The sequence below is a fragment of the Myotis lucifugus genome, unplaced genomic scaffold (assembly GCF_000147115.1).
Source record: "Myotis lucifugus unplaced genomic scaffold, Myoluc2.0 scaffold_110, whole genome shotgun sequence".
Classification (NCBI taxonomy): Eukaryota; Metazoa; Chordata; class Mammalia; order Chiroptera; family Vespertilionidae; genus Myotis; species Myotis lucifugus.
The window spans coordinates 4,027,175-4,042,030 of NW_005871158.1; the positions used below are offsets into that span (position 1 = coordinate 4,027,175).

Genomic DNA, 14,856 nt, shown 5'->3' on the forward strand with positions numbered 1-14,856 from the left:
GGATCAGGGAGGTGTGGCCCCACCCCGTCACATACAGAGCCACAGGGCGATCAGGGGGTTTTGGGCGCTGCCCCTGTCACGCTGATCCCGGTGCCGGGAGGCATATTACCCTTTTACTATATAGGATAGAGGCCTGGTGCACGGGTGGGGGCCGGCTGGTTTGCCCTGAAGGGTGTCCTGGATTAGGGTGGGGGTCCCCACTGGGGTGCCTGGCCAGTCTGGGTGAGGGGCTGAGGGCCGTTTTCAGGCTGGCGGGTGACTGAAGCTCCCAACTGCTCCTTTTTTTCTTTTTTCTTTTTTTATTCTGGGCCAGCTTTAGCTCTGAGGCCTCGGCTGCTGAAAGCCGGTTTCTGGCCTTTGTTTTTCCTTCTGTATTTGATACAATGTTGCGGTCTGGCTGGCTGAAGCCTGGCTGACTAACGCAGGTTTCTGGGGTTTTGTTTAGCTTCTATATTTAAAACATAGTTGCTTAGAGTTGCAGCTGAGAGGCCGGCAAGTCAGGCGGGGAACGTTGGAGTCCGCCGTCACTGGAGCAAGCAAGCCTCCCTGTTCGCTTCAGTGCATGGCTGCCGGCCGCCATCTTGGCTGACAGTTAATTTGCATAAGGATATGCTGATTAGCCAATGTGAAGGGTAGCGGTCGTACGCTAATTACCATGTTTCTCTTTTATTAGTGTAGATAGATTACTGACTATATTCCCTATGCTGTACTTTACATCCCATGACTATTTTGTAACTACCAATTTGTGCTTCTTAATCCCTTCACCTTTTTCACTTAGCCCCCATAACATTTTTTGTTGAATTAAAAAAATTATTTTCTAGTCATTCACTCTATGACCGAGGTGGGCAATGAACTGCCTTGAAATAAAAAAGGAGGAAGGAATTGTGTGCATGAAAAGAGAAGGAGAGAAGAGAGAATGTAGAGGGAGGGACAGAGGGAGCCCCTGGGCTATTTTATCCTAGTTAGGGGTGCTGGGTCACAACACCCAGAATGCCATGGGCTCTTGAACAAAGCCTCTTTCTTCTGCCCTGGACCAGCTTATCAATGGAGGGAGAGGTCAGCAACAGTCCAGACCTCTCATCACATCATACCAAACAACCCCACAGGCCACGTGTTTCTAGAAATCTCATCCAGAACTTATGATCACAAACAGAGTTATGTCTGCTTGGTGTTCTGGATCACCATGTAAAATTGCTCTAATTTCAGAGATAAGCCCCTGTCCCTGATGAGCTGGTGGGAAAGCCCTCGGGGGTGTGCTGTGAACAGCCAGCAGGTGGCCCAAGCTTGGGCAAGGCGAGAATCCAGAAAGACAGACTCATCTCAACCCACTGAGCTCTGGCGAGACCTGCCCTGACAGGGAGCCGGCGCCATCGCAGTTCCTAATAAACGTTGTAAACATATGAAAAAAGCACACTTCCGATAGCCATTCCGCACCGTGTTCTGATGCCTTGCTACGGTTGCCTCGTCTAGGATCGTCTTGCAAGTAAATCCACCTAAAAGTAAGATTCTCTGGAGATTCAGAAACTCAGCCCCTTTGAAGCCTTGTTTTGTGTTGAATCTCAAGCAGTGGGCGAGGGTATAGACCAGGGGTGGGCAAACTTTTTGACTCGAGGGCCACAATGGGTTCTTAAACTGGACCGGAGGGCCGGAACAAAAGCATGGATGGAGTGTTTGTGTGAACTAATATAAATTCAAAGTAAACATCATTACATAAAAGGGTACGGTCTTTTTTTTTTTTAGTTTTATTCATTTCAAAAGGGCCGGATCCAGCCCGCGGGCCGTAGTTTGCCCACGGCTGGTATAGACAAATTCCAAAGTATATCCAGGGCTTTGAGAGCGCCAATTGGTATTTTTTACCATTGAAAACTTGCATATTGAACCCCCAGAATGAATAAAACTCAATGACTTCTGCCACTCTTACCCCTGCCCACAGGCTGAAAAATGAAAATCCAGTTCTCCCCAAGCTTCAAGTCCATCAACTTTAGTACAAACCCTCGCGTGTTTTAATCTAAGGTCACATGGAAGGAAAGGGGATGGCACTTGTGGCGATCCTAAACCTTGAAAAGAAACAATCACATACTGAGGTCTGTGTCACCTTTTATTGACACCCTCGGGCTGTATGGCTTACCTAAAATATTTTCTTATAATCCAAAGATAAATGAAGAAAGGCTTGAATTTCCTAATCCAACTTTCCCCACTGGGGTGCCAGGCTAGACAAATACAGCTTCTCATGCGAACAACTGTGATGAAAGCCAAAGTCTTCACTTAAATAAACAATTAACTTTGTAAGTAAAAGTCCAAAGAGAAAAAAACAAAAAAGGTAAATCCCAATTTTCTCTTTCCTATTTGGTAGACACAAGAGAGGATGGTGGCAAGAGCAATTGGGCACTTCAGCCTGGCTCAGCCTCGTGGTGGTCACAATGGCCTGGCCACTGGTCCGGACCTGCACAGCACAGTGGCACTGCATTTAAGGAGGTGCCCTTCATGCACAGCCTGTAAAAATTTGTTTATTGATTAAAATAGTTGCCTGGCAGATGGCAGTACAGTGTCTTAAGGAAAGGGTGCCGTATTCCAAATCGCACAGAGACACTCTGCCAGTAGGGAGGGGACCCAAGGGTGTCCCCAGGGCCTCTGCCTTTTGGGTGTGGCCTGTTAACAAACGGGGACTGCTGGTCTCACCTGGGTCCCTTGCCTTGAACCTGCTCCTTTCAAGCGTTACATTAAGCTCAGCGCAGCGGCCTTTGTAGGCAGCTTCCTAACTCATACGTATGTCACCTTGTTGGCCAAAGTTCAGCTGAAATAATCAGGAGGCCAGTTTTAATCAAGAGCCTTACAGGCGCTGGAACACTGTGCCGCTGATTAAGCTCAAGGACTTACTGAGAGCCCGCTGTGACCCAGCCTCCTGGGCCAGATCCGAGGGGAGGTGCAGGCGTGGGAGAAGGGCTCCAGGCCTGACAGGGTGACCGCCTCTTTGAGAGGCAAGACATCTGGGGAGAACGTACAGCAGTGAACCGCAAGCAGCTCCGCCGAAGCCCTCCGTGTTCTCTCTCCCTTATCTGGGGCAGCGAGGGGGTCTGGGCCGGCTGGAGAGAAAGGAAGCAGTAGCAAAGGAATTCCATAACATCACACTAAGTTTCAGGTTTCTGATGTTAATGTGTAAGGGCCTTGATGATGTGAATTTCGCTTTTTCTAAATCCTAGAAAGAGTCTCATCTTCAGCAAAGATCTGCAGATGGGTTTTGATGCCATTTGCCACATTTTAATTAAATCCACGCAATTTATCACTTTTACACCAGATTCGCACTCCAGTGCCATTAAAAACTGATTTGCCATTTGCTGCTAAATTAAGACATTTCGTTTTCCTACTATATGTGAGTTTTCTTTTCACAGACAAGTGATGACACAGGGGCCATCAGACCCTGCGCAGATGGGAAAATGCCATCGAAACCCCTTAGAGAGCCCCAAACTGAGAAATTTCACTTTATTCATTATCAAACCTTATCGAAGGCTTATCAAAAGAGGCTCAGAGGCCATGAATGGGAAATATGAAGAAGATATCTATGGAACACCTTGCTTATCGAGGTTCTGAGAAATTCCCATTAAAATTCAGCTCTCCGTGTGTGTAAATGAAAAAGACTCATTTAATTTTAATTTGTGCAGATTGAAGTCTGAAAGCAGCACACCCCCTAAGCAGGCAGCAGTAACTTGATCCTCCATGCTAACCTAATTATATCAGAATCCCTCTGATGGGGACCCAGGGCTGCCTTTGATGTTAAATTCCTGTTGCCTTTTATCCCCATTCTCTGGGCAAGGTCTCCTCCACACCTTCCCGTCCTGCAGGATCATAAAGCGACTGCTTTTGAAGCTCAGTTTTATTTTGATGGAACACCAAGGGATTGCAAATTATTTTTCACTGAAGGAGACTGATTTCGGTTTGAAAACTGCTGGAGGAATTCTAAGCTTGACACAAGACAGTATACCCAACACCAAAATGGCGTCTTTCCTTCACAAAGGTTTCCCACGGGTGGGAGAACCTGCTCCGCGCACTCATTACACCTGAGATCCCCCGCTGACCTGCCCCAGTGGGTTTGCCCAACATGTTCCTTACCCTCTTGACAAAGCATTATTTACCCCTGGGCTCACTCAGGGCTCAGCTCCAAGGGGGTCTCACCTTTCGCTGGTAATAGATAAAGTGAAACACGATGACATTTTCAATAGGCCATTTGTTAACATCTTGCTGTGCTGAAAGCTGCGGCCGGGTACCTTCTCCTCTAGATCAAATTTAGATGATGACTTCCTGGAGCAGCCCACAGAGGAGCAGACATCCGAATCACCCCCACGAGGCTGCCCTGCGCTCTGATTCCTCCCAGCGAGATGTCGAATGTACCACACTTAAGATGAAGGCCGAAGGTCACTGGTTCCACTTAAAGGTTTATTGGGCGGGCGAAACAAAAGGCTCCAAGTAAAAGCTAAGTACAAGTTCGACCTATGAAAACCTCTTCTAAACCACTTTGCTCCCGTTAACCAGGTCCTCAAGTGACTTCCGATAATACCTCTCTCTCTTACCAGGTTGGCACACAGGCTTACTGAGACAATGCAAGTGAAATATTAATCACTGGGTCTGTCGGTAAGATTCCATTCAGTAAAAGTAGTGCTTTGTTAACATCTACGGAGAGTGAAAAGACAGAGGCTGCCCTGGCTAAGGCAGACCTGAAGATAGGAGTCTAAAGACCAGCTGACCAACATTCAGAATGCAAGGAGATCCAAACCAGAAATCTTTTCCACTGGTAATGTTACCTGGTTAATTCAACAACTTAATTCAAAGTATGAGTGATTTGATACATTAGCTGTTCCCCAAAATAGATGCCCTATGTGCTCTTCAATAAAAATATCAGAAAATCAAAATCAACTTAATTCATCCTTTTTTCTAATTCCCCTCAAATGAATGAGGTGATACTCAATAAACACAATGCACATCATTGAAAGACAGTAGGAGAAGTAATTGGAAGAAAAAAGAGAGGGTTATGCAAAACACACAGAGGAAAATCCAAAGACTCAGGAAGCCTTCAAGCATGGGATGCGGGATAAACAACTTTCTAAATTCTTTCTGGCCAAAACAGTACCATGACTAGCAACTGGCTCAGAAATCTGCTTTGGACAAATTGCATCATATGTCAGGGCTAAGTACATAATAGGTTAACAGAAAGAAAAAAAAAGATTCATCATAGCCCTGACCGCTGTCTCAGTTGGTTGGAATGTCATCCATACACTGAAAGGTTTCAGGCTCAATCCCAGTCAAGGCACATGCCTAGATTGTGGGGTCAATCCGCTGTTGGAGCAGGTACGAGAGGCAACTGATTGATGGCTCTCTCTTATAATGATGTCCCCCCTCCCCTCCTCTCTCTAAAATCAATAAAAAGATATCCTCAGGTGATGATTTAAAAAAAAAGATTCATCATAAGATAGGTTTTGGCCAAGCATCAACTCCACCACTTCCAATATATGACTCACATGTCACCTTAAAGGTATATTTCCTCCAGATGAGTTCAAAACTTTTGCACCTCATTTAACAAGCTTTTCTTAAAACCACAAACACCATGCTAGATGTCACGGGCAGAAACACAGAAATAGCAACTGGAATTGGAGGGAGAAGACACCCAACACAATGTAACTCACATCTCATGGATCTGTACATTGCCCCTGAAGTTAAGTAGGTAGCAAGAATATTTATATCTCACAAGAGAAAATATGACCAAGACCCTGAATTTTCATAATTTGTTCAGACATATTGAGCAAGGGATAGACTGATACCAGTATCCAAGTCTCCCAAAGTACATTGGCAGTGTCTAGGCTGCACAGAAAAGACGTAAGTGGACCGTGAACATGGTGTTGAAATGTCTGAAGGCTTGGGCTGTTCTCGTCCAAAGTTACGGCTCAAATTTCTGGTTTCAAACCCCCTAGAGAAAGATTCCAGAATTTTCCCGTCTTATTTGGGGGCGCCCACTCATCCCAATTAATCTCACATGCTGGAAATAAACCCGGTCCTCACGGGGGGGGGGGGGGGGGGCGGGTTACACGCATCTGAAGGGCTGTTATGTCCATTTACCTGAAGAATAAGGTGGACATTGCAGGTGCATTGATTTTGACTCAATACAAGGAGGGACCGTCTAGCAATGAGAGTTGTTCAAATGTGGGAATGTATTGCCATAAGGACACAGTACCTCTCCATCTCTAGAAACGTCAAATAGAAAAATAATGAAATGACTTCCTATGAAGATTTAGGAGAGGATGACCTGTTAGGTAGCTACTAAAGCATTCCAAGCAAGAGAAGGTGAGGCCTGAATTAGTACAGCACTAGTCGTAGAGACAGGAAGGAAAGGGCAGATGAAGATGACTGAGCCACTAGCTCCCAATATGGAAGCATGAGAGAGAAGGTTTGTGGAGGAAGACGTAGAGCTGAGATTCTTGTGGGCCATCTGGATGGAGTGGCTTTGGGGTCCAGGTGCCATGGAAATTGCTGCATAGGAACAGCAGCTTGAGAATTCTCTGTGTAGAGGGCATATCTTCTCTCAGCAGTCACCTATGAGATACGTATGGAGGGTTTAGGAGAAGAGGGCTCGAGGATGCTGGCTTTAAGAGGTAGTCTAGAAAGAGAAACTAAACAGGCATCTTAGTCTGCGTGGGCTGCTATAACAGACTAGATGGCTTAAACCACAAACATTTATTTCTCATAGTTCTGGAGGCTGGGACATTTAAGATCAATGCTCTGGTGGATTTGGTCTCAGGTTCACAGATCAACCTCTTCCTGTTGTGTCCTTACATAGCAGAAGGGGCGAGAGAGCTCTCAGATGTTTCTTTAATTAGAGCATTAATCTCATTCATGGGGCTCTACCCTCATGACCCAATCACCTCCCAAAGAGCTCGCCTCCTAAGGTATCACATTGGAGGTTATTCGTATCAATGTGGGAGGAACACAACATATGAATTTGGGGGGAACACAAACATTCAGTCCATAACAGCAGGGTAGGACTGGTCAGGAAGGATTCAGGAGAACAAGTAGAGTGTGGTGTCCTAGAGATTGAGAGCAGACTTTCATGAAGGAATGGCCAATAATGTCAAGTGCAACAGAGACTTCCAATGAAATCAGCATTGGACAGCATCCACTGGACTCGGCAAGGTTGCCGGTGGGGTAAGGGGGGCAGAGGGGCCAATGGGAAATGAGTAAACAGAGGCGGTGTTAACCAGCGTTGAGAGGAGGCAGATAGGGACCAGGAAGGAAGACATAGAATGAGGATTATTTTTAGAAAGAGAAAGACGGGAACATGTTTATAAGCCAAGAGGAAAGTGTTGGTCAAGAAGGACAGACTGATGATCCCTGAGGAGTCTGAGAAGAGGGTGGTCATGGGCACAGATGCAGGTCCCGCCTTGGTGAGGGAGAGGGACACTTCATCCTTGGAGGCTGGAGGAAGGAAGTGGAGGTCATGGAGATGGATATAGCTGTAGCTTGTGGGGGCAGGAGTGGGGATGGAAAAAATAGCACGCCTGATGGTCTTCGCTGGTGCTGTGAAGTAAGAAAGAATCTTATGAGTGTTAGAGGAGATAGTGCTTAGAGAGAAGGTGAAGGGAGGGAGGTAGGAGTGAGCAGAGCAAGGACAAGCAGAGCTGATGGGAAGTTTCATGAACATGGGCATGAGTTAGGGAGATGCTGTTTATTCATTTCACACATAAAGGGACCAATCCCCAAATCCTCGCCCCACGTCCATCCAAACTGTTCTCTGCCCCGCACACAGCCTGCACCACCTGTTCCCCCACCGCCTCTCTGGTCTCATCTCCTCCCACTCCTCAGCTTCAGCCAATGCCCTTTCTCTCTTCCTCATGCCTCTTCTACTTACTGTTCTTTCAGTTGCTGTTCAGTGTTACCTCCTCCAGGACCTCCCCCTGGCCCAGGACCGAGTTAAGTACCTCTGCCCGGGGTCTCACAATAGGCCGTGTGTTCTTTGCTTTGCACCTACCATGTACCTGGGAGAGAGCTGTCTGCATAGCCACCTCTTCCACTAAACCCAGAATCTCTCCTTCAGGGCAGGACCTCTCGCTCTGGCTCCCCAGCACTCAGTAGGCCCTCAATACACATGCTGGGCGAGGGGTGGTGGTGGGGAATGAGCAGGTGAATTCCGGGTGGGAGGCTGGCTGCATGGTCCCTCCAATCCCATCTTACTAAGAATCTAGGATTCCAGCTTGTTGGTTCTTTGTGCATTACTGCTTTTGTAAAAACACACATGTATTAGAGGGGACATAGGGGAGAGTTGTTCTCCATACGAACAAGAAGACTAATCATAACTCTTTCATAAGCCAGAAAAATAAGCTGTGACATTCTCATGGTCAGAGCCAGATTCCTCAGCAGCTCCCGGGCCTGTGGACAGACATGAGGACAGAGATGCCTCAGTGACGTCCAACCCCATGAGGCCTTCCTCTCTCTCCTCCCCTCCAGGTCAGCCTGAGTCTCCTCTGCTGTGCTGGGGAATCCACAATATACACCAGCTAGAAGCCCCCGAGCTGTCCTTGACAGCATCTAAGACACAGAGACGGCAGAGGTCCTCAGGTGCTGTGGCCTCTCACAGGGCGGGCAGAGCAGGAAGAGCCCTGTGGCCTGAGCGCCCGGCTCTCCAGGGTCTGGCACGGGCCCACTTCTCCGGAGTCCTGGAGGTGCTGAACCCGCTAACAGACTTTTCCCAGGATCCCAGGCTCCTCTCTGCTTTCCACCCACATCTCTCCAACAAAAACAAAGGCCTCGGCCGGGATCCAAGCTCCAGGGTCTGTGGGGAGGGGGCACTGGGACACAGCCCCTGTCCTTCCCCGTTGCTGAAACCAGATCCCTGAAGCTCCCAGAGGCCAAGAGCATGCATGTAGGTCTCTTCAAAAAAGCTGTGCCGGGCTTTTGTTGGGAGGGCAGGAAAGATAACCGAGTAACTAGCAGCCACCAGGAGGAAGGGCCGAGTCACTTGGAAAGACAATTCCCCGGTAGCTTTTTACACTGATGGTGCATCAGCCCCACTGACAAAGGCAACTTAGGCCACTTTCCACACGGAGATGTATCACTAGTGCCCAAGCTGTCACAACAGCAGACGGACCAAAGGACCCATCACAGGGAGGAGAAGTGGGACCTTTGCTCCACCACACGCACTCCAACAGGCAGTTTCTAATAAAAACAAGTTCCAGGGACCCAACCCTCTAGGGATGGGCAGACGGGACACCTGGGTATTCAGAGAAGCTCAAAATATTTTTTTTCAGGGGAAAGGAAAATGATTTCAAGTTAAACAAAATCAAACAACAGGAACAGGACGATTTAAGCTCTTCCCACGATACAGCACTTCCTGGCTGCCAAGGGCAGTGAAATCTACGTGTAGGAAAGTAGATGCTTTAAATCCACAGCCTCCTCACCAGGACTTCTCGTTGCCAAGACCACTGCCTATGGACTTAACGACCGGTTAGCCCAGACTTGCTGATTCATTTATCCACAGACTCTATACTCTAACTTCATGCTCTTTCAGGAAAGTGGCTATTCTGCCCTGGGAAGGTAATTTGTGTCTCTGAGGTTCCCTTGAAGTCTCCTGACTCAACCACACCAACCTTCGGCAGGAGGAGCCAATGATAAGGCAGCAAATTTCAGCTCCCATTCCCCTGCCCCTACCAAGAAAAATCAGAGACACGAGGGACTAGAGAAGTGGAGTTTGTTCCCTTTGCCAGCTGGGAAATGTCATACACCGAGCTTCTCGCCGGATTCCTGCTGTAGCCCACTAGGAGGCTGCAGGTGGTCCTCCCACTGCCTGCAGGGGGGTTACCTGTCCTACAAACCTCGGAATCCTAGAGCTTCCCTGAAGTCTCGCCTGAAAACCAAGATCCACACGATTCTTTCCCAACTAAACTGCAAACTAAGGTATTAACATATCACCTTGCTTCATGTTTCCCTGTGTTACCATGGTATCATGGGAAGATCACTGGGCTTGAGGCCAGAAGACCCGATTTCTATTCCTGGTTCTCCATTAAATGATTCTGGTCAGGTAGTTCTTCTCAGCCTCAGTTTCTCTTCTGTGGAAAGGGGTAAACTGTTGCCCTGCCCGGGCCAGAGAACTGGTTTTGACACTCCAGTGAGACAACTTGTGAAGGAACTCAGACACTGGAAAGCCTTTTGCAAACATACAAATTCTAGGAACCCTAACTCTAACCCTTACCCTAACGATAACCCTAATGATAACCCTAATGCACAGTAAGTCCTTCAAAGGCAGGAACCAGTTGTCACTCAATTGTCATTTTTCTCCCCCTTCAGCAGAGTGCTCACATGTGGGCGGGGCTACTGCATTTGACATTTAGGGACTTTGGTACTTGACTGCGCTCCCCTAATATTATGGATCAGGAGTATCTTCATTTTAAACTCTTCTCCATTGGGCATAAACAGAACATCCTTTCCTTTTCTCACCCAGATCCGGTGGGCCTTCAGTGCGATGACTGCCGCTGTGAACATGCCTGGATGCTAAAGTCACGCCCCTCAAAGTGGCTGCAATATCTCGTCTCTGACTCCACTCATTGAGGGCCAGCAACGACTAGGTACCCTTTCTCCTTCTCTCTGTTCTTGGCTTCCCACTTAATTCCTTTCCAGGGCCTTTGTATACATGTCCACATGAGGCCCCTAAATACATTTTAAATTTTGCAAAATCTCAGCTAAAAATATCTTGTTCCCTGCAAGCGCCCTGCAAGTGTGATTGGTCTCCTATGTAGCGAAGGAGCTTTTATATTTTTAGTTTTCTTCCCATACAACAAACACTATTAATAACATTCTACTTTCTCCAGAGATGATATAGATTAGACCAAATGGAAAGTTACCATGGCTACCGTAGTGTTATTTTGGGTATGAGAAATTCATGCCGGGGAAGCGGCATCCATGGTCAAGAACTGGAGCTTTATTTCCGCTTTGCTATCGGGCAATCAATCCCAATTTAATTTTGAAACTAATTGCAATGGAAACTAATTATGAGCAGCAAGACCTGAAACCCCTAATTACAGTGGAAGTCAATAAAGTGAGGCAGCATGATCACTGGGGCAATGTTGGCAGGAGGAGGGATTTAGGCACAGGTGGACTTCCTTCCCCACGCAACTATCTAAGCAAAACAAGACGGGCATCAGTGGGAAACCCTAAGTTGGGTTTGAAGGCGTCAGTATCTGGTGAGGGAGCAGGTCAGGCCCTCTCTCTGGGCTATGAAGAGGCAACAAGTTGGGGCAGGGATACAAAGCCCGGATGGAAAGGAGGTATTTCTATCAGCAGTTAACCACCAGGGAGGCCACGGTGGGGAGGCGGGGAAGGGCTAAGCTGAAGGAGGCTGGTCCGGACTAACCCCATAGATTACTGTGTCCCTCTCAGGCCTTGGAGGGCACACAGCAGAGGAGCAGGGGGACCCAAACAGAATCTCATCCCTCAGACCCAGATATTTATGGGCTGTTTCCTCACATACCAGATGCTGAGTCACACTTTTCTGAATTAGCAGCAGTTGGCTTATGAAAGGCCTTCTATTAGAGTAAAAACCTACTGCCAATCCCTGAAGTGCACGCGTCCCTTGGGGACCTCCCGGTCTATGTTTGACAGCTTTAAAATACTGCTAATGGCATGACTTCATCTGCCCCAGGCCAGAAGCATCCATATTTAGGTCAGAAACCACATGGTCCTCACATCACCTCCCAGGCTCCAGGATAGAAAGGGGCTCTTACATCAGGGAGAGAGCACTTTTAACCAGTGATTGATTACTCACTCGCCTCCAAATTCCATGACAAAGGGACAAAAATGAACGTTGCTGCCTGGTGGAAAGCGACTCTGACCACTGCAACAGCGCAGCAGTCAGAAGCCTGCCCTCTGCTCACTGAGCGTAGATTTTTCTACAAAGACCCCCGTTACAGGGTCTTTCTCCCTTTTACTTGTTTTCCTGTTACATTTTCCTGATTTTTAAAAAAGCATTTTTGAGAAGAAAGAAGCAGAAGCTGGTAACCCTGTTGTAGCGTTTTCAACAGCACTGCCTGCGTCGGTCCCTCCGGAGAGGGGCTCCGCGTCAGGGTGGAAGAATTCCTTGAGAGCTCCCAGGCTCCTGTCTCCCACGAAGAAAGGAGGCCCAGTCACCCTGGGGCACAGGACTTTCCCAAGGCAGACAAACCCCAAGTCGGTGGGAGCCGATATTCATCCTAATTCTTAGTGTTGTCATAAGCGGGCAACAGAGACATACAGGCCTCGTCTTGAATTAGTCAAATGAGGTTCGTTGACTATTTTCATCGAAATAGTGTACTGACATATTACGCAAAACCTTTGGCACTGGTCTTGTAACCAAGGTTAAAAATGGGAGCAGTCAGAAAAAAGACAGCTCTGAAGACACAAATGTTTTGAAACCTGGCTGCAATATGAAAGGAGATACCTGGCAGTCTCTCTACATTATATATGTTATTGACATAATGGACCCGCAGGTTAAGCCGAGAGAGGGGCTCCGCCACCTCACATTTATTATGAACGAGGGGAGAGAGAAACAAAGAGAAAGAAGAGAAATAGCTTGGTCTTATTGAGCTACTTTGGTATAAAATTTCTGCCCAAGGAGACTGCAAGTGTCCTGAAACACAGAGCTTTGTCCCAAAACACAGATAAGGAGCCCCCTTCTGCCTCCAGGGGAGACATACCCCAGGGGCTTATGAAGATCCGCCAGTCAAAGAAAGCACCTCTGTTTCGACAGCCGGCTGGCTGCAAACTTTCTCTAGCGCCCGTTAGAAAACGAATGCTTTGAAGACCCCCAAATAATTTTAGATGCACCTTATCTCAAAGCCACACCTACCTTGACTCCAAGGAAAGACTTGCGGTGATAGAAGCAGCACAGAGCTGCCGAGAGGGCGTGGAAAGCACTGCATTCCTTAGGCATCTCTGTCCTCAGTCCCTGGACCACACACTTTCTTCAGGGTTAAAAGAAAGGGGGCTCCGGGCATCAGAGCTCGGGCCGCTCAGCAGCAGCTGTGCCGCGCCCGCCCGCCGTCCGTCCAGTGGCCGGGGGAGTGAGCCAGCTCCTTCTCCCAGGCCAGGCTGGGACTTTTCCCCTCTGCTGAAGCCAATACGATCCAGCCTGCCATGCACACAGTGCCAGAAATTCTCATGTGACCAGACTTGCTTTCTGATGAAATTCTAACCTCTCTTAGAAGAGGCTTTGGGCTTTAGCTGTCCCCTCAATGTAGGGACCGGGTAGAAATCATTACGCCCTCGGCAGCCTTTCCTTCAGGGCTGAAGGCACCAGGCCAGCTGCTCCTAGGGGCTCTGTCAGCTGGCTTGTCACCCCAGCGCCTAGGGGTTCAGGAAGCACACAGCACACCTCCTTGTGATGGGACAGAGGCTCCTTTGAGAAGACGACCTAGAGGTGGCCAGGGAGCGACTGTCCCCTGGGAGCGATCTTAGAAGTCCTAGGGACCCAGGCGGGATCCCTGTCCCCACCCTGCCAGTCCATCCCAGAACTGTTTATTTTTAATTAGGATGCTCCTGGCGGCCAGCTTGCAGCTGATAATGTTGGCACAGCCATCGCTACTGTCAAAGCAACAGTGCCTTTTGGTGTTTAATTAGCAAGTCTGTCAGCAAACACCCTGAGCGCCCCATGGCCTCCCCACCTGGCCGGGCAGGCTACTGGGAGGATGGGACGGGCTGTGTAGACTCTTCTGACCCAACTGTTTGTCTCATTCCCTTCCTTCACTTTAATACTTCACTTTAGCTGCCGGCTCTCAGATCCAGCACATGAGGCTCACAGCCAACCTGGCTGAGCTTGTTTCTTCTGTGCTCAGAGGCCTTTGCCCCCACCAAGAGCCTCCTAACGCCTTTAGGGGAAAGTCACTGCTTTTCTCCTTTCATTCCACTAAGAGTGGATGCTCCATGATTCTGGTGTTTTTGTTTTTGTTTTAAATCTAACCCAGGTTTCTGCCTGTAGCTCTTCCTCTCCTACCGTTCCAAATATTAACTTTCTGTGGCTCTGGCCCCTCAAACATGGAATGTGTCCTGAAGCTTTCTAAAACTTCGCACAGGCAGAAACTTGCAACAGGGAAGAAACAGAGCCCATTCAGTTCTGAAAGGGACACTACCACGGAGGCACGAGGGAGGTCTGAACACACCAATGGGTCCCTGTCCAAGAGGAGGCCTCGGCCTTTGGACTTGGTCAAGTTGGCCTGTAAAACTAGGGAACTGTTTGCCTAATGCCTGCGAGCAGCTTCCATGCTGGCCCGAGTGCTGTGGAGAGAGACAGGGTAGAGTATCCCCACGTCCACCATGAGGACGGACCTACAAAGGCTCTGGCGCCACAGGAGCAACCAGGGGCTGACTCCCTTCCTGCTCTCTCCTCCCTTCTCCTCCATGGCTCCGGAGGTCAGGTGTGCAGCCCTGGGAACTCCTGGGTCTGGGGAAGGCCCCCTGAGAACCTGGGAGCAAGCACCAGAGGAGCAGAACTCACGGTTGGTGTGTTTTTAGCTGGAGGGGGCCCCTGGAGATGGTCCAGTAGATGGATCAATACTGTTCTCCAAGGTCCTGTACTGTACCTACGAGGGGGCATTTCCCTGCCCCCATTTCTATTAGATGGGGTTCAAAGGGTAAGTCCACATGGGCAGCCAGGGCCCATGACCCCAGCAGTCAGGCCACCAGCCACCAGGTAAGGGGCCCAGTGTTCACCTGCTATTCCCCTTTCCCTCAGGCTCACAAAGTCCCCAAATGGCTAAAGAACAGCCTGGAAGAGGAAGAAAAGCAGCTCCTTCAATCCTGCACAGAAATTCCACGAGGTTAGTTAGCCAAAGCCTTTGAATTCCAAAGCCT

General features: G+C 48.6%; 1 protein-coding gene across 2 annotated transcripts in view; it reads right to left on the minus strand.

The window, feature by feature from the left end:
- BCAR3 (BCAR3, NSP family adaptor protein) overlaps positions 1-13,043 on the minus strand; it is a 52,702-nt gene extending 39,659 nt beyond the window's left edge. The window contains exon 1 of one of the 2 annotated variants that reach the window (XM_006093202.3): positions 12,857-12,940. In XM_006093202.3, the coding sequence (XP_006093264.1) occupies positions 12,857-12,940 (84 nt within the window). Of the gene's footprint in view, positions 1-12,856 lie in introns of both variants that reach the window. The other variant, XM_023757676.1, reaches the window with a different exon arrangement.
- Between the last annotated feature and the right edge of the window lie 1,813 nt (positions 13,044-14,856).